This window comes from Stenella coeruleoalba (genome assembly GCF_951394435.1).
Source record: "Stenella coeruleoalba genome assembly, chromosome: 15".
Classification (NCBI taxonomy): Eukaryota; Metazoa; Chordata; class Mammalia; order Artiodactyla; family Delphinidae; genus Stenella; species Stenella coeruleoalba.
In genome coordinates this window covers 79,632,931-79,652,481 of record NC_137161.1, presented here as the reverse complement: position 1 = coordinate 79,652,481, position 19,551 = coordinate 79,632,931, and the positions used below count along the sequence as shown (strand labels likewise).

The following is a 19,551-nucleotide window of genomic DNA, read 5'->3' as shown; positions in this document are numbered from 1 at the left end:
TACAAGGGGGAGAGACGGGAAATTGGAGGGACAGGAGGAGGTGTTTGTTTAGGCTCCTCCCCCACCTCGCAAGTGGCCGTGGGCAAATTCTCACTGCCGGAATGGGACCAGGGACTCTGCCCCTCCCCAGGGCTGCTGGGAGGGGGTCTGGCTCCAACGTCAACAGTGGGGATGTGACTGCCCCACATCGTCCTTTCCTCCATGGCGAGTTTTCTACTACTTTCCACACCCCTACCTCTGCCTGGGTTCCGGCCTTACACCTCCTCTCCCCTCTGCAGTCCATCCTGAACAAGTCACTGTCCTGCTCAGAGCCCCCTGCTGGCTCCCAGCCCCACCTGCGTGGAGGCTTCATAGCCTGGCAGTCAGGCTTGTTGGGGGCTGATACCTGTCCCCCAGAAACTCCACCTGTAGGCATAGCCCGCTCACTCTGTCTCCTATCCACTGAGCCTTCCTAGCTCAAGAACGTCCTTCTGCCTGTCATGCCCTTTCCCTGCAAACCTGGGGTCCTGATGCTTCTGCCTTCCCAACTGGCACCTCCACGGCTGCACCCCTTGCACACTGGACCAGTATACTGTGTTGTCTGGAAGTTCTTGAGGCCCCCAAGGTGAGGCTGACTCATGGGCCAAGCAAGGGTTGCAGTTGGCCTTCCTCCTCCGCCCCCCACCCTCCAGTCCCCTGTCTGGCTCTGGGGAGGAGTCCCTGGAGTGGGAAGATGGAGCAGGACAGGACCCTGGCAACACCCCTCCCATCATGGCTTCCTCGGTCCCTGCAGGGGGGCACTGGCCTCTGTCCACATCCTCCTGTCCCGCCTCCAAAGGGCGCCACTCACCTGTGCCGTCTCTTCCTCCGGGACCCAGAATCAGACCTGTAGGGCCATAAAAGGGTTCTCCTGAGCATGCCTGGGGTGGCCTGAGGACGGGGTCTGCACAGCATTGGTCATGGCGGGGGTGGGGCAGTGGAAGTGAGGGGAGGCCCCAGGGGAGGCCGAGGGTACCTGTCTCGGCGGTGTTTCTTCACATTCTTCTTCCTCTTGCGCAGGGGTGAGGAGCTCCCACAGCTGCGGACACAGTGGTGGTGGGGGGTCTAGTGAACTGGGGCCCTGGGATGAGGGGCGGTGGAAATGGCTGGGGAACCCCGGGCGCCTGGGGCCTCCAAGCTGGAAAGGGGATTCCAGGGCTTGAAGCAGGCTGCCACTGTACAGAATGAACCGAGGCCCTGAGGGTCCACAAGGTCCCTGAGGGTAGTTGATGGAGCTGCCTGTGTTGTCCCCTCGTCACTTTCCAGCCTCCCGGGCATTGTGAGTGAGGACTGTTTCAAACCCAAAGGTTAGAGGCTCCAATGATGGAATTTCTGGCCTCTGTGGGGAAAAGCTGGCATGTTGGCCCTGTCCAGGGTCCAGGCCCTGAGGTGGCAGGTCTCCAGCCTCTGGGGGATGGCCTTGGACTCTCTCCCACCCACAGACATCCTCTCCAGGCCCAGCCCGTCCATCGCTGACCCGCCTTCATTACTGACCTGCACTCGGAGTCTAGTCTCCTCTTTTTGCTGAGGGCCGGGGGAGAAAGAAGGGGAGACAGACAATTGGGCGGGGTTAGCTGGGGCCCCAGACATTGGCCAGGGTCTCACTTAGCACCGGGGAGAGGCACATAGAGACGGGGAACCACAGCTGACACCAGCCAAACCCCTCCTCCCCTGGCCACTCAAGCTGGTGGTGGAGGCAGGACCCCTGGGGAGGGTGCTGGGGGATGAAGAGCAGGTGGACCGAGGTGGTGGTGGGGGGCTGCCCAGTTCTGGGGCAGGTGAGTGCCACTGGTGGGGGTGGGTACTCAGTGGGGCGAGGGGCCTGGTGAAGGGGAGGGGCTCTTGGGGGGGGCAGCTCAGTGAGGGGGAGGGATTCAGTAAGGGCAGAGGGGTTCAGCGAGGGGCGGGGCCCACAATGAGGCGTTGGCGCCTTGCCAGCCGAGGGATGGGCACCTGGGGGCCCCACCGTTCTCCTCCCATCCCACGCTGGCCGGTGGCAGCTCTTACCGGCTTCTCCGGTGGCCGCCTTTCTTTTTCTTCTTCTTCTTGGGAGGGGGCGACGCCGAGCTGCTGGACCAGTGCTTGGTCCTGGGTGAGAAGGGGCGGGGGGTGGGGTGGGGCAGAGGTGAGGGGGGAGGGGTGGCCCCATCTGCCCCCACCCCCCGCCGCGGCGGGCGCTGACCTGTACCCCCGGTGCCCTCGGTAGCAGGCGGCCGGGCAGTCGCAGTCCACCGGGCCGTCGTCCTCGTCGAACGGCGCGTACTCCAGGTCCGGCTCGGTGCCCTCGATCAGCCGCGGGGTCTCCGCCACGCTGCCGGCGACAGGGACGCTGAGCAGCCGCCTCCGCGGCCCGGCCTTCCGGCGGCCCCTTTCTCCGCGCGGCGCACCGGGGCCTGGCCGGGCGGCAAGGTCCGAATGCGCCGGCACCGACCTTTAGAGGGTCAGGCGGGGATCTGGGGAACCCGACCGGGAGCCTCCCTTACAGGGCCCCAGCCTCAACGATGCCATATTTTGCAAAAGAGAAAAGAGTACGGAGCCCTCCCCCCTCACTTAGCCGTCCTCCTTCTAAGTTCTCACCCTCTGGGAGACCCCTCCTCCTTAGTGAGGCCCCTCCCCTCGCCGAGGCCCCTCCCGACACTGATTCTTTGTCCCTCAGTCTCATTCAATGCGCCCCAGTCCCCCCCACTGAGCCCCCTCTTCCCTCGTTGAGCCCCTTTCACTGATCCCTGCAGCCTTAACCCCAGCGTCCTATTCCAGAGGCCCCATCCCCTCCCCCGCTCCCCTTTTCCCACACTGAGCCCCGCTTTCTCAGAGAGCCCCTTCCCCCTTTCTTAGCTGCCCCCTTTCTGATAACTGTCCGTCCTTAATCCCACGGTCCCTGAGCCCCCTCCCCTGCCGGAGTGCCTCCTTCCAGCCCCTGCTGCATCTCTGAAATATTCATATCCTCTCCTCGCCCTCCTCTCTGCAGCCTCTGGAGGCCTGGCGGCTCTGCTCCCGCTGCCAGGCTGTCATCAATCACTGCCCAGTGGCGGTCGGCACAGGCCTCTGCACTCTGCCGCCCCGATGCTCCCCATCCGTCTTGCCGAGCTCTCCGCTTCACTCAGCGGGGACCGCGTCCTCTTGTCCCAGCTACGGGCTTAGGAGCCCCCAGCCATCTTCTGCCACAGGTGTTTGCTCCCTGCGGGCACTTGGAAGAGTGGAGATTTTCCCTAAAGGCCGCTGGGCTTAAGGCAAGAGCAGGAACTTTGAAGCTGCAGATGTGCCCTCATTATGTACTGTCCCTGAGTCGCTGTGTGACCCAGTGCCTGTCATGCCCCCTCTCTGAGCCTCTTCTCCAAGATGAGAACGCTAATTACGTTACAGCGGTGTTGGGACAGTTCACGGAGGTCCCAGATGCTGTGTAACTTTGTTTTTTATTGAACACGCCCGGAAATGACCCTCCAAAGGCCCAGCTCCAGGGTGATGTGCCCCCTCCATCTTCCATTTTTCATTCTGTGCTGGCTTAGACGGTGCCCCTCCCAGATGGAGGCTCAGCCCTGGTCTCACCGGGCTCATCTTTTTCCTGCCCAGAGCGAGGGAGGCCAGGGCTTGGATGGCAGAGCGTTAAGGACGTGACATAAGCTTTGGATTCACACAGACAGGTCTGAATTCAGGCGTGACCACGCTCACCGAGCCTCCAACTCCTTATCTATACGACGAGGAAGAGAATATCCCAGCTTTGAGGAGAGGATTAAGTCAGATTCTGTGAAGCTCCTGACATGAGGCCTGGTCATGCACACACGGTCACCATTGCTAGGTGGACGGACCTCTGTCACACACTCACACACCAACACTTCCTCTTCCAGGGAGAAAAGTGGTTTTGACACATGAAAGAGAAACAGAGCAAGGAAGGCAGATCACAGCTACAAGGTGAAAGGATTTTCAGGGACAGATCTGCAGCAGAGCACCCGCTAAGCAGCTCTTGGAAGACTGAGTTTTGGATTTGAAAAAAAAAGGATGTAACCCATACCTGACAGGGTTGGCTGGCCTTGAGGCTCGTGTCAAGAATGCCATTTGGATGCCAAACGCTATCCTGGCCCTGGCAGCCTAGAAGTCACACCGGTGTGATGGGAGGTGCTTCTGGGGTGCTGGAGGCTCATGTCGTTCCCCTGACCCTGCACCGCCCGCACATCCCTTCATTCAAACCTCTCTGCTCTTCCCCGTGCTCCTCTTCCTGAAGCCAGTGGCCTCCTACTTCCCGTCCCTGAAATCTCCAACTCCTGGGCCTGTCCCAGGGCCCATTGCCCCCACACAGCCCTCAGCCCTACAAACGCCTGACACATAAAACACAGTCTTTAGCAAAACTGAAGGGCGCCACAAACATCGTGTGGGTGAGCCAGTGGGAGGAAGGAGCTTCCGTTTATCCTAACACAAAAATGACGAAGGTTATTTACAAATGAAAACAGCTCAGTTTGGGCCCTGCCTTCTGCAGGACTCCTTCCTCGCCTCCTAATACCCAAGGTGGGTTAGCCACTGAATACAGGCCCTCGCTGAGCCCTCCTCGTTCTGCTGGCTGCACCCCTAGAGACATCTTTCCTTTCTACCTCTGTCCCAGGGACAGAGCTCCCTGCCGTCTGCCCTATCCTCCCTCCCTGGGACCTTATCATTTGACTTCTCTCACTTTCCAGTCCTTTCTGGGAGGTTGACCTTGTCTGCTGGGAGCACCGGAAGACAGGCGTGGGGAGATCCAGGCTCAGGGAGATGCACAAGGTTTCAGAACCTTCTGGTAAGACTTTTCCTGGCAGTTCCAGGGGTATAAATGGGCCTATGCTGAGGCCTCTCTTGCTGGTTTTGTGCAGCTGGTACCCTTATGTCCACTTTGCAGGCTCTCCCAGGGCTAGAACACTGGGTTCTCCTGTCCTGACCGTCCTGGCTGATAATATCACTAATAAGAATGTTCTCTAATGATTAGATGGCTCTCCACAGTTCAAATCCCACTCAGAACCAGTTCCTGATTTAGAGACATTTGCACGCCCCCACTTCAGAGATGAGAAAACTGAGGTCCAGAGAGGGAGAGGAACATGTCCTATTTTGTGGGACCTTTGATTAAGAATGTAAGTTCACCTGTGCAATTGGCTTTGAGAATTCATGTGCAAACAGGACGGCCCTCGCCTCTGCTGGCTGGGCTTCCCTGCTGTGGATGTTAGCTCAGCTGTCCCCTCCCTGCTCTGGAGGCACAGTTGTGGGTGTGTGCACTGAATTCTAGATTTGTTTAGCATTTCCTGCTCTTAAGTTCACGTTTGTTAGTTAGTTTACTCCTCACCACGACGGTGGAATAGGCAGGGGAGGTGTTCCTCCCCTGTGACAGAAGGAACGGAACCCCACAGAGCTGACCAAAGTAAGCCCAGCTGGAGTCCACTGCAGAGGGACCAAGGGCAAATCGAGGTTGAACCCAGCACCGCAGGGAGCACCTGTTGGACGGGCTTCCCAGGAAGGGCTCCGACCTGGGAAGAGACTGCGTGTCACACGCTCTTCCCTCTGAAAAGAGTTTCACTAATTAACTGGTCCTGTTTCCCATTTGCCAGGAGCCTGATGGCCAATTGACCATTCAATTGATGAATGAATCCAGACAGAAGAGGAGGAGGGTTCCAGGCAAAGGGGCTGCCCTCTCCATTCACTCACTCAGCCTGTGTGCCAGGCCTGCCCGGGGCCGGGAGGCAGGGGCAGGGGTGGCAGGAACAAGGGCCTCTCCTGTAGCTCCTCATGGCACAGGGCAAAAATATGACAGGTGCATATGATACTAATCTAAGGCAGGTGCCGCGTGCTGTTCTGAACACTTTACATATATTTATCTCATTCAGTCATTTAATACTCAACAAGCCTCTGATGTGGGTATCATCACTGATATCCTCATAGCAAAAATAGGAGGCATGGAGAGGTCACACTATAAAATTAGACACATGGAAAAAAAAAACACCGGCATTTGCTCATTGTTTTAGGAAGTAGCATATGAATATTGTTTTCCAGAAACCCTCTCTCCCAAACATTTTGTTATATTACATAACTATGAAAACAATTATTCTTTTTTTTAAAGTATCCGGAGTAAACTTGAATGGTTCTGTGCTCTTGCAAACCAAGATGCAATATAATCTTATGTCCCTATATGGGAGGTGCATTATATAGTGATGAAAACAATTCTTCTTAAAGGTTGTCTATTAAAGTGAAACAAAGAACTGATAACAGACATAGAAGTAAAGAAAACATTGTATATATCCCAAAGAGGAGAAGATTTTACTTTTATCCCAGGAATAAAGTGGTTTTTAGAGGCAGCCTTGAATGATGGGGTATATTCGAACCCGTGCACAAGGGTGTTTCCGGCTGAGGGCCCAGGATGAGCAAAGGCGTGGAAGTGAGAACGTGCAGGACGTGGCTGCGAGCTGCCAGCAGGTCGGGCTGGCTACTGCGTGATACCGGGAGTGGGAAGCCAGGGTGGGTCTAGAGTGTGGAGAGCCTTGAGCGCCAGGCCAGGGAGTCCAAATATGATTGCCTGGAGGGTGGGCACCCACAGAAGTTTTCTGGGGCAAACTAGGACTCCCCACATGAATCGGTTTCCAGACAAAAACATGTCCTCTCTCAGTGTCTCTGGGACCACACTCTCCATCACTTCCCTGCCGGATTAGAGTGCCAGCTGCCCCACTGTTCTCCCTGTGGTTTTACCCATCTGATCCATCTGCCAAAGGAGAAAGTCCCTAAACACCTGTCTGACCACATCCCACCTCTCAAGAGCCTTCCACTGGCTCCTACCATCTATGGGATCACACCCAGAACACCGCAGTACGACGTTCTGGTGTCCAGTGTGGAGAGTAGACTGGAGGGGACTACTCCGTGATCGCAGACTTCCAGCCTCCAGAACAGTGAAAAATAAGTTTCTGTTGTAGATCGAAGCACCCAGTTTACGGTACTGTGCTATAGCGGCCCGAGGTGCCTAAGACAGTGGTGGCGCTCATCCAGGGGTGATGTGCGTCTGCTGTGTGCCAGCCGCTGACCCTCACGCTGACAGTCACCGTTTCAATTAATTTCCTCCACAATCCTTTGAGGATGGTACTCATATCTGCATTTTATAAATAAAGAACTGAAGGCCCACGGAAATCAAGGACCTACCCAAGTCACACAGCTGGGGTGTGGTGGAGCTGGGATACAGAGCTCAGGGGGTTAATATTGAACTTAGAGGTTAAGACAGGTGGGGCGTCTGATGCCAGAGCACACACTCTCCCTCCACTAGCCTGTACTCTGAACTGAGAACTGAAGACCTGGTCGGATGCCAGGTCCACAGGAAGGCATATGACCAATCTGTTGCAGCCCTCTGTCACCTCTCTGCCTCTGGCCTTGGGTTCAGCACCAGAAACAACTCTTCCCAGCCCGGGAGTAATCCAGGCCACCATCACTGCTGCAGTCACTGTTTGCAATGCTATTTTCACACCATTCTGGCTGCGTGAGCTAGAAGAAGCCTTCTGGTCTCAACCCTTCCCTGTGTAAAGGAGGAAACTGAGGCTTTGGGGGAGATTGGGCAAACCGCACTGTTTTAGGCACCAGGGATACAGCAGTAAACAAAACTGGTAACGAACTTGTCCTCAATGTCTTCTAATATTCTAGTAGGATCCCAGGACCCTGCCAAGTCTATATTCTCCTCTGCTTCCAGAGCAGGGGTCCTCCTTGACTGTCAAATCTTCCTGACACTGCCTCTTCCGAGGAACCCTTCCTGACCGACCACCCTAGCCTGTCTCTCTTCCCCCACCAGACACGCACAGAGCTTGAGACTAAGTTGTTCAAGTGGCCACATTGTCTCTTCTTGTCCACGGCTGCCAGTAATTCCTGGTTTCAGGTTGGAGGTTTGTGTTTCCACCCAGGGAGCAGGGGCAGTCTTTCCCTCCCCCCACCCCGCCCCCCTCATAGCACCCCCTCAGCGCAGGGTTCGGCGTCCAGCACAGACCTTCAAGGACTTTCCTTCTGATGATGGACACCGCAACCTCTCCATGACATCCTTCCTAATGTGTCCCAGTTCTTAAATGCATCATTCATTCATTCATTCATTCATTCCAGGAAAGAGAAGATCGGGACTTCTGGAAAAGACTTGGGAGTCATCCACTACCAGGGCAGCGTTCCAGCTGGGGGATGGATGAGATTCCCCAGGAAGAAGAGGGAAGGGAGACCTGGGGGAGAGACCTGAGGACATGACAGATCCTTGGGGGGAGCCAACATCTGAGAAGTGGGCAGAAGTGAGGGAGGAGCAGAAGCCATCAGAGAGGTAGGAGGAAACTCACAAAGAACTGAATCTTGGAAGCCAGGGGGAAAAGCAGGTTTCCACTGGGGAAGTACAGTGGTGGCATGCGCCAGAGAGAGGCCAGGCCTGCAGAGGAGCCCGGGCCATGCTAAGGAGGGCTCAGGCAGCCACGGCCCAAGCAGGTCACCGGAGTCATGGGGGCAAGAAGCCAGACCTCCATGGCTTAAGGAAGTGGAGAAAACGTGTACCACGTGCTCTGCAGAAGTGTGGTGGAAAAAGGAGAGACACATGTGGGCTGGAAGCGGGGGGGAGATAGCAGAATTGAGGAAGGACAGGGAGTAGATTAAGAAGGAGCCCAGGAGAGGGCAGGCAGGATGGCAGGTTTGGGCTGGAGGGGCGGTTATCGCTGGAAGGGCCCAGAGAAGGTGGCAAAGATAGATTCCGGATGAGGCCTCCCGCCCTCACACTGGATGGAAGAGGAAAGGGTGGCTGATTTTCCAGAGGCGCCCTGAGGGGATCTGGGGGGACACAGGTCAGAAAGGCAGGACCTGGTGGGTTTGGAGGTGGTGCGGACAGCAGCGGGAGAATCTGGTTGTCGGGAAGTTTGAGAAGGGAAGGGAGGGAGGGGCTCGCCCTGCTGGGTGGTGGTGGGGACCTTCGGGCATCAGTGAGGTGGGCACAGCAGTTGTTGAGGGGTGCTGTGGGTTCTGGGAAGCTGGAGAGAAGGAGGTGGTGGTGGTATGACTTCTTCCCACCTCCGGGGAGGAGAGAGCAGGCCTGCTGAGCCAGGCTCCCCCAGATCACCCACGAGCCCCCTACAAACCCGAGGCTGCCGTGACTCTGCTTCTTCTTTTTTTCTTTTTTCTTTTTGGCCGCGCTGTGCAGCACGTGGGATCTTAGTTCCCTGACCAGGGATCGAACCCGCGCCCCCTGCAGTGGAAGCACGTTGTCCTAACCAGTGGACCACCAGGGAAGTCCCCCTGACTCTGCTTATGTTCCTACTCAAGCCAGAGAGGTGAGGTTGAGTGGGGTTAGGAGGGGACACCCCAACCCGGGATCCCCCAGCAGTCCAGAATTTCTGCAGAAAGGGCTTCCCCGCTGCCCGTCGAGGTCCATCTACTCCTGGCATGCCGTCTGCCCTCAAGACAACGGCAACAGGAAAATCGCTCAGAAGGTGCTGCTGTCATTTTATTTTTGTGCCAGTAAAGGTGCACAGGGACTTAGGGACCCAGCAAGATGCCATCATCCAGCCGTGCCTGGACACTTGCAGTCCCCGCCCTCCTATGGCAGCTGCTCCCTTTCATATGGTTTTGAGTGGCTGACGGTTCTCCTGTAATCTGAGACAAAGTCTGCCTCCCTGTAACTTCCCTGTTTGATCCAAAGCCCCCCCGGGGGGCCACGGCACCTCAGTGCTCCTCCTGTCCTGTGACAGCTGCAGAGATGTGACCGCCGCAGAGCCCATGCTCTCTGTACCCGATTAGCCTTTGGCTAAGCCAGCAATGGCATTGGTGCGTTAGTTCTTATTTTCCAGAGTCTGTGCTTGCTCCGGAGGCCACTTCATAGGTGGTAGTCGTTGGGGCAGAGGGACTAGCCTACCCGCCACGGACAACACGAGGGTGAGAACATTTCTCAAGTTCCTGATTCGCACGCAGCCTTCCCTGAGCTGAGATCTGGGGTGCCTCCCCTACCGCTGGGCGATAGATAGAACCCAGGGCCCAGGGAGAGGGCCTCGGGGATGCCCAGGTGCCCAACGGCTCCTGCTCGTGCCCCGGGCCAGGCCAGAGCTTCCAGTGGGCAAGACCCATGCCCTGTCCTCCTTCTCCTCTTTCTCCCCTCTCCAGCCCCGACCAACTTAGGGATCCCTGGGAAAGGCCCCTCTGGCCCCCAGCTGCTGCCTGAGCCTGCACTCTCTCTGTGCCCTGCCCACCCAGGCAGCACTCACATGTGGCCCCCAGGCCGGTCCTCCCTGGTGAGCATTCCCTCCTTCTCCATTAGCATCTGCCGGAAAGTCCTGACCTTCTGCCGGGTCTCCTCCTCTGAGTACCTGTGGGACACAGGGAAGATGAGAACTGCTGTCTTGGGTTTGGTTTCCTCCCCAGCTGCCTGCCCCCCAGCCCATCCCCCCAGCCCTCAGTCACGTGGGCACTTTCCAGCTTGCAACGACCTGTCCAAGGTCACACCACCACCAAGATTCTCAGTGCTGGGGAGGCTCAAGGCCTACCCGTTTTGCACCAACTCAGCCAACCAATCAACTAAACAAACAAACTACCAGCCAAACAAACACATAAACTACAGGAAGTGTTGCTCCCAGAAGTGGGGAGACCCACCAGGGGAGACGGGGCCCTTCCTCCTGGCCCTCCCCCACCCCAGGGCAGGCCTCCCTCCCACGTCCCGGCTGCAGTCACTCTCTGGAGACATTTTAGGGGACAAAGTGAGACCTGTGGCCTGGACACATACATGGCCTTTTCTGCTTTCCTGCTTCAGGGACCTCTGATCCTCACAGTAGCCTGGGGAGATCCTCAGCGCATCCCCGCCTCGGTAAGGTCTAGGCTGCCAGGTGGCTGGCCCAGGATCCCAGGAGTAGATCCATTGCTTCCCAGCTTGGGATGGGGGGTGGATGGAGTCTGGGCCTTGGATGGAAGCTCCCGACTTCTCTACTCCGCTCTCCCTCCCTCCCTGAGGCTAGGGACCAAAGCCCAGAATTATCTACCCCTCATCCTTGTTCCCACACCCTGGGCTTGGCTGTAATCTCTCTCACACCACCACTGTGACAGATGTCCACGCTGCTCCCGGGGTGGGGGGGTTCTGTGCTCACCCAGCCCCCGGCCCTGGGCCCAGCACATGCAGCTGGATCCAGTGGACGCTGCTGGTTGAGTCTTGGGGTCCCAGGCTCCCACCCTCTCCCCTTCCTGGGCTGCAGGTCATCGTCCTGGACAGAAAATATGGTGACCAAATAGGAACCGAGGTCCCGTCTTCTTTGTCATCTGACCATCCACCCTCTGTGCACAGCCCGGCCCACTCAGCCTGTCCATGAAAATGCCACACTGTTCCCTCTCAGGGACCCCATCTCTTTTCTCCTTCCTTCCTCTCCTTCAGCAAGCATTTGGGATTGCCCCTACCTTTTTGGAGAGCAATTTGGCAATTCTTTTCAAGAGGCTTAAAGGAAAATGAATACAGCTTTTGACTCATAAATTAACTTCCAGGTTTGCTCTGGGGAGTAACCGTGGCTAAGCACAGAGATGTGACTCATGCATGTTTACAGCAGGATGGATCCCCACCCCCCCCACCAGGCTAGGTGTCAACGTTTGTGTTTGTGTTTCCATAGCAAACCGAGCTTCCCGGTTCCTGGCAGGTGGTTCGTGTGCTAGTCGTCGTGCGTTGACTCCTCTGCAGCCTGCACTGGCCTGGGAGTTCCCTGGGCGCAGGGACCTTGTCTGTCTGAATTGCTGTTGTGTCCTCGCACCTGGCACCTTGCCTGCCACACGTGGCATCCAAAAGTGTTTGATAAATGAGTAGATGGTGATGGAGGGGACTGAAGAGTTCGAAGGTGGAATTTTCATTTTGGAGAGATGGCTCTGGTGGCCGTGTGGCTGGAGGAGAGGGAGGCCGGCCCTGGGCTACGGCAGGGGTTCAGGGGGGAGGTGCTGAGGTCAGAGCTAGAGAGTGGGCGTGAGGTTGGAGGGGGAGAAGTGGACGCAATACCAGCTGGTAGGGAGAACGGCTGGGACTCGGAACCGGGTGAATATGGCGGTAGGGGGGTTAGGAGAGGAACACTACCTACTTCTTAACCATGTGTCCCCTGACCCCCAGCTGGGGTGTCACCCTCTATAGGTTTGGGCACCTCTGTGGCCCACTATAGGGAGGATTATTTTCACCATTTTAACCTTTTTTTTCTTTTCTTTTTTTTAATTGACCTATTGTTGATTTACAATGTTGTGTTTCAGGTGTACAGCAAAGTGATTCAGTTATATATACACGTATATATATTCTTTTTCAGCTTCTTTTCCCTTATAGGTTATTACAAAATACTGAGTAGAGCTCCCTGTGCTATGCAGCAGGTCCTTCTTGGTTATCTATTTTATATATAGTAGTGTGTATATGTTAATCCCAATCTCCTAATTTATCCCCCCCCATAGGGAGGATGGAGTCCAGCCTGGCAGGGGGAGGAGCCCGTCTCTTCCGACCCCCTCCATTTCTGCAGGAGTGTGTGTGTCTCAAGTCCTGCTGTGCGGACACCACTGGCCCAGCTTCACCAGCCCTGGGCCTTGGCTTGTACGTGTCCGCCTTGGTCCCTGTTTAGCATTCAGCTGGAGGTCCCTAGGCCTTGCCTGCTGGGCAGGACAGAGCCCTCGGTCACCGGGCTCTGAAGGAGGGAATCCCTCCTGCTGTAAACATCCCCTGAGTCACATCCTTGGTCCTTTTCTGAGCAGTGGAGGCTCAGAGGAACTGCTTCCATCTCACCTTCTCCTCAGGAGACCAGCTTGTCATTGTCACCAGCACAGAGAAAAACAGTACTGGCCCTTCAGCACTGCCGAGCCCCAAACTCAGAGACCCCTGGGAGGGAGACACCAGCTGGCTGGGCCATCGGCAGGGGGCCTGGGACCTGGCAGGGTCAGGAAGGAGGTGGACCGAGAGCCAGGCTGGGCCAGACCCCCAGCTGTATGGGAGGGGCTTCAGGCCAGGGTCCAAGCCGCACGCCCGGGGATCTACAGAGCACGTGAAGGCTGGGAGGTGGGAGCGAAGCCCAGGATTTCATGAAGACCCGGAGCAGGACGTGTGCAGGGACTTAGGGCTCATCCCAGAGCCGGCAGGTGTAAGGCGAGGTGACTAACGCCAGCACCTGCTGTTGGGGGGCCGCTGTTGCTGGACTGAGCTGACTCAGTAGGACCCCTCTATGTGCCGGGGTCTCTTGCTGGGAGAAGCTGGGACCCAGGGAGGACATCTGGTTATTGGGCGAAGTGGTCTCAAGTGTGACCACCACCTGGATTCTCCTCTCCCCTCGCACCTCTCAGCTGAGGCCACAGGCGTTACGAGGAGAGGCAGAAGAGCCAGGCCGTCCTGTGTTCGAATCCCAGCGCCCCCACTTTCTAGCTCTGTGACGTTGGACAAGTCCGCATACTTCTCTTAGCCTGAGCCTCTCCATCTGTGAAACGGGACAGTAACCTGCCTTTCAAGGTCGTCACAGGATTAAGGGAGATAGTGCGTATAAAGCACTTTGCGCAGTGCCTGGCACGTAGTAGGTGCCCATAAATGGAGCTGATTGAGGATTATTTGTCCCAGAGCTGTGGGGACAGAGGGTCTAGTCGTCCCAGGCACCCTGCCTTTTTCTACCCTAGACCCCTCCCAGGTCAGCGTGGTCCCGGGTCAGGGATCACCTGGGCCTCTCCCCTCTGCTCTCCCAGGAGGCAAAGGCTGAGGAGAGGGAGGCCGGCACCCAAATCACCCACTCCCTGAGGATGTGGCAGCACCTGCCAACTTAAGGCCACGCAGAGGCCTGGCTGGCTAAAAGTCAAGGGCTTGGACAGGGGAAGCGGGTAGGCAGGGCAAGGCTGCCTGTCTCAGCGCCGCAGCCTACTGGCTCCACTGCTTCCCAAGCCGATCTGGCTCCCTCGTTGCCGCTTCACTCTTCGGAAAGGATGTGCCAAATTCATTGTTGCTTGGGGACTTCCTGGGTTGCCCTCTGGGGCTGGGGTGGGGGGAGGGGACAATGCATTTCTTTTTTTTTTTTTTAATTTGGCTGCGTCGGGTCTTCACTGCTGCACGAGGGCTTTCTCCAGTTGCGGCGAGCTGGGGCTACTCTAAGTTGCAGTGCGTGGCTTCTCATTGCGGTGGCTTCTCTTGTTGCAGAGCACGGGCTCTAGGCGTGCGGGCTTCAGTAGTTGTGGCACGTGGACTCAGTAGTTGTGGCTCGCAGGCTGTAGAGCGCAGGCTCAGTAGTTGTGGCGCACAGGCTTAGTTGCTCCGCGGCATGTGGGATCTTCCCGGCCCAGGGCTCGAACCTGTGTCCCCTGCATTGGCAGGTGGACACTTAACCACTACGCCACCAGGGAAGTCCCGACAATGCATTTTTTTTTTTTTTTTTTTTTGCGGTACGCGGGCCTCTCACTGTTGTGGCCTCTCCCGTTGCGGAGTACAGGCTCCGGACGCGCAGGCTCAGCGGCCATGGCTCACGGGCCCAGCCACTCCGCAGCATGTGGGATCTTCCCGGACCAGGGCGCGAACCCGTGTCCCCTGCATCGGCAGGCGGACTCTCAACCACTGCGCCACCAGGGAAGCCCCCGACAATGCATTTTAAAAGAGGGTCCCAGCGTTGAAAATGTTTCATTCTGCCTGTCTTTGCCCAGATCCGGCATTTCCTAGATAATTACTTCCTCAGTCATTAATTTGATCTTCACCACAGCTCTGAGGGGGGTGGGTGGCCTTACTATTCCCATTTTACAGATGAGGAAACAGAACAGGGAAAAGGGAGGATTCAAAGCTCCAAACCCAGCTAGGGGCAGAGCCGTGCTCTGTCCACCTCGAGTGTCCTCATAGGAAGGGGCATGGGTAGGATGTGGGGGGATGTCTGGGGCCGGAGCTGGAGCATCACGTCCCAAAGGCTGGGGGCGCTATCCCCACCCCCAAGGTGGTTGCCGGCTGCACGTGGAGGCTGCCCAGGAAGATGACTCCGAAGGCAGCGTCAATCACCAGTGAATTAGCCGCCATCCATCAATATTAAGGAAGGGATTTCTTTTTAACAGGGCCAAAGAATGTGTGTTCCTGTGACTAGTGGGAATATTTGTCAAATGTTTGAGAAGCTGGTAAATAAATGCGAATGACCCAGCGTTTCTAGGAATGGATATTAATGGCTGGATTTTATAACAGAGCAAAGGTCTCTAGTGTTTGTGGAGCACTTTCTGGGGATTGGCTCCGCATGCGGGAGCCCTGCATGTTCCTTAGTCCACAGGACACTCAGAACAACTCTCCCCCACCTTTAAAAAAATTTATTTTTTTTATTTTTTAATTTTTTTTCGGTACGCAGGCCTCTCACTGTTGTGGCTTCTCCCGTTGCGGGGCACAGGCTCCGGACGCGCAGGCTCAGCGGCCATGGCTCACGGGCCCAGCCGCTCCGCGGCATGTGGGATCTTCCCGGACCGGGGCACGAACCCGTGTCCCCTGCATCGGCAGGCGGACTCTCAACCACTGCGCCACCAGGGAAGCCCTTTTTAAACTTTTTATTCTTATTTTTATTTATTTATTTATACCCCCACCCCCACCCCCCGCCCCGGCTTGCGGGATCTTAGTTCCCTAAACAGAGATGGAAACCTGGGTCCTCAGCAGTGAAAGCGTGGAGTCCTAACCATTGGACGGCCAAGGAATTCCCAGAACAACTCCCTATTTAACAGGCCAGTAGCTGTGACTTGCCCAAGGTCACAGGCCAGGGCTGGAAGCCCGGACTGCTGGGCTCCAGAGTGGCTGTGCCCTCTACCGACCGCGCAGCCGCTAAGAGATGGGGAGGGGAGATGGATGGTAACTTGAGAGCTAGCTTTGTGGGAGACTCCAGTCTAAGGACCACTTGGAGTGAGAGCTTGGGTGGGGGAAGGGCCCCTGACGGAACATTTGGAGGCCTGATGGGTGCTTCCTAGAGAGGCGTAAGTCCTTGATGCCAGGGGACGGACACCAAGGACACGGCCAAATGCCGTCCCCCTCCACCGAGGCTGCCCTCGTCGGATAATAAGCCTCCCAGTGCAGGGGGAGATTCAACCGGCGGGGTGGGGCGGTTGGGGAGGGAAGGCCCCTGAAAGGTTGGGGCTCTGTGAGGGGGAGGCCTTTCCGAAGGGGAAGGTTCAGTGAAGAGGAAGGGGCTTAGGAAGGGGGCGGGGCCCTGTGACGGAGAAGGGGCGGGGCTCTGGGAGGGGAAAGGGGTGTTTTCCTAGAATGAAGCAGGGAAGGCTGGTTCTCTGCTGTCCCAGTAATCCTGTTTCCCAGCCACTCCCACACTCCCTCCACTTCTCGAGTCTCCCAATTCAGCAGGAATTGCAGGTTTAATTAAGGTCTGGGACTTTCTCTGCAGAAGGATACTCCATTCCTCACCCGCTACTCCACCCTGCCCCTTGGGATCTCATTTCTTTGGCCACATCCACAGCTCATCAAACCTGTTTTCATTGCCAGCTGGAAGCCTCCTTTCTGTCTGTCTTCAGCAGCCTTCCACCCATCCATCCCTCTCTGCAGGGACCCTCCGCACCCCCACCTGGTCCCCACCTGGCGGTGAACACCAAGTCCCCGTGCCCCTTTCTTTTCCTACAAGCGGCCCTGCCTGGCCCTGCCTTCCTGAGGGCCTTGGGTGGTGGTGACTATCTCTGTCTGAGCCTCAGTGTCTTCTGGGCTCCAAAGGGACAGTGAGCCTTGTCTTGGCTGCCTCTTAGGGAGCCCAGGAGGCCTGGATGAACAGACAAAGATGTGGTTTGGAAGGACTGCTGTCCACAGGCTGTCTGTCGCCATGTGGCTCCAGGCCCTAGTGCACTGGGCATTTCTGATTTCTCAGCTCACTGACAGTGCAAGCCTGATGGGCGGGCCCTGCTCCCCACTCTGACTCCCTCAACAGCCGGCCCAGTAGTTTCAAAGTACTCAGGGCAGATGCAAAAGGGAGGCTTGGGAATACCAGCTTTCCTTGGAGCTGCACAGATGGGAATGGCTTTGTTCTCTGTTTCTTTGCCTCCAGCTCCACGTGTGAGGGCTGTCCTGTCTCCACTGGATTTTCAGGGGGAGGTCCCTAAATCCTTACTGATGAATGCGCAGCCCCTCCTTCTCAGCCTGACGAACTCCTACACGTGCTTCAAGGCCCATTCAAATGTCTTCTCTCATAATCTCCCCTCTGAGCTCCTGAAGCACTTGACCCTCTCCTGTCCTGTCCTATAACCATGATTCTAATCTGTCTTATGGTGGAGTTGGTTGTTAACATGTTTTTTTCCCTTCTGAGATGGGGAAGGAATAGGGGTTGGAAGGGTGGTCTTTGAGGAAGTGACTCTGATTCGGCTCTGGGGTCCACCGTTGCCCAGAACAGTGCCTGGCACACTTGTGTGCCCCTGTGGCTGGTTCTGAACTAGATAGGGTGAAACCTAAGCTTCCAGGGTGGGATTTCTTTGCTGAAACCACAGGCAGCCCTCACACACAGTAGGGGCCCACTGTACTTTCTTGCCTGGCTGCAGCATCTGCTTGGCAGAGAGCAGGCAGCTCGATCCACCCATTTTATAGAAGGGGAAACTGAGGCTTTGATTTATCACTGATGTTTACAGGCCTCTCTCCTGCCCTGGGCTGGATATTTCTGGAAGGCATGGACTGTGTCTCCTTGGCTTCTGCGAATCTGAGCCCAGGTCAGAGCTTGACATAGAGCAGGAGTTCAAGATGGCTTATTGGTAGAATAAACTAATAAATGAATGAAAGTTCGGCTGGGCTTGCAGTGGTTCAGATTCTGACCTTACGGGCTCCCGGGTCCCAACGCTGGCTCCGCCCCGGCGCCGCCCTTGGTTCCCTCCACGCCCCCAGTGCCCCGCCCCGGTCCCGCCCCGGTCCCGCCCCCTCCCGACTCACCCCTGCTCCTCCATCATCTCCTGCAGCTCCATGCACTTGAGTTCCACGCGCCGCTTGCGCTCGTGGTCCAGGATCTCGCGGTGCGCGCGCTTCACTAGGCCGGGCTCCGCGGCGCGCAGCTCCTCCTCCGCCCGCGGCCAGGCCCCCGACGAAGCGCCCGGCTGCGGAAAGCCGTTCGCCGCGTCGGTCGGGGACGGCATGCTGGCGGCCCCGTTGTTCACTGTGGAGGACATGGTGGCTGCTCCCGGAGCTGCTGGCCTCGGCCCTGCGGGGTAGAAACAGACACCCGGCGGGATGGTCACTTCTCGGCCACCTGCTAAGCTCCTCTCGGCGCGGGTTAATCCTGGAGATTTAAAGGACCACTCACGGCTCTAATCCGCTTCGCCTCATGCTGCAGAGCCGGGCTGGTGGCAGGTTTGCACCTTTGGGTCACACCCCAGGGCATGAGGGGGAATCGGACGGACACTGGGCTTTCCCCATCTGTAAGGTGGGTGGATTCAGGCCGGACTAGATGGGCTCTAAGTAACCTTCTCATCTCCAGGGACCTAGTACCACTCAGGACAACCCTCTCTGCCTTGTACCAATGCCTGGCCCCTGCCTGCCTGGCTCCTGCCTGCACGCCTGCTGGCAGCTTCCCAGGCAACCAAGTCGGTCTCTGGGGAAATTTGTTGGTTTTATTCTTGTTTTTCCTTCAGGCTCAGTTTAACACCCTCCTCTCACTCCCCAGTGCCCATTCTCCTGGCTCTGGCCCCTGGAGTCACAGACCACATGTGCTCCCCACTCCCAGGCTGCTCTGGGAGAGCTCTGCCGAGACGGGAAGATGGAACCTTCTCCAGGCTCAACTCCATTCCCACCTCAGATGCAGTTTTCAGTTCCCACTTGGATTTGGCTAACTTTTCCAAAGTCCATTCCAGGTAGGGGCCTGATTGAAGCCCACAGGACTGTCCCCTCCTTTGTTCTGGGAACACTGCTTCTGAGGATGTGACCAAAAGTGGCACTGACATTAACTCTCCAGGCAGCCGCATCCTCCTGCCGGCTTGGGATGGGGTAGGAGGCAGCATGGCTTGGGAGGTGAGAAGCTGTGGCTTCGTGCTAGACCCAAAGTAGAGCATGTGCCTACCTGCCCCCTGCGCATGTATAAACGCGTGTGTGCGTGCGCGCGCGCACACACACACTCCGAGGACTTAGCAGAGGGGAGGCACCTCCTGAGCTATTTCCATTTCCTTTCTCCAAGGCTCTGCTAGTTGCTAGGCAACAGGGAGGCCTCCTTCCCAGGGAGTGGGATGGGAGGGAGGGAAGGGGTGGAGGGAGGTGAGAAGAGAAGGAACTGGGCATGTCTGGACATCCCAGATGGGGCCCTCCTTCGGTACAACCCCCCCGCCCAAACACATACTCCCCTCACTGGCCTCAAAGTGCTGGGGGGTGAGGGGTGTTCAGAGCCATGGAGTCTGAAAGGCAGAGAAGAGAAGGGGACTGTGAGAGGGAAAAGGCTCTGAAGGGGACAGTGACAGGAGGTGACAGCGGTCATGAGAACACAAGCTCCTTTCATACGTCCATCCCCGCACATGTCTGAGTTCTAGGTCAGGCTTCTCTACTCCCTGTTTTGTGACCCTGACGATGTCACTGCTCCTCTCTGAGCCTTTGTTCCCGACCTGTGCCCGGGAGCGTCATCCAGATTCTTCAGAAGAGGAGGGTTCTCGGGG

At 56.9% G+C, this 19,551-nt stretch overlaps 1 protein-coding gene across 1 annotated transcript in view; it reads right to left on the bottom strand.

Annotated features, from left to right (window-relative positions):
• SRRM3 (serine/arginine repetitive matrix 3) overlaps positions 1–18,230 on the bottom strand; it is a 33,275-nt gene extending 15,045 nt beyond the window's left edge. Inside the window, exons 1-7 of the mRNA XM_079944237.1 lie at positions 17,849–18,230; positions 10,221–10,322; positions 2,201–2,329; positions 2,026–2,106; positions 1,513–1,542; positions 995–1,057; positions 830–865 (exon numbers count right to left, since the gene is read on the bottom strand). Coding sequence (XP_079800363.1) covers positions 830–865; positions 995–1,057; positions 1,513–1,542; positions 2,026–2,106; positions 2,201–2,329; positions 10,221–10,322; positions 17,849–18,081 — 674 coding nt within the window. The 5' untranslated portion in view covers positions 18,082–18,230. The remainder of the gene's footprint in view (positions 1–829; positions 866–994; positions 1,058–1,512; positions 1,543–2,025; positions 2,107–2,200; positions 2,330–10,220; positions 10,323–17,848) is intronic.
• Between the last annotated feature and the right edge of the window lie 1,321 nt (positions 18,231–19,551).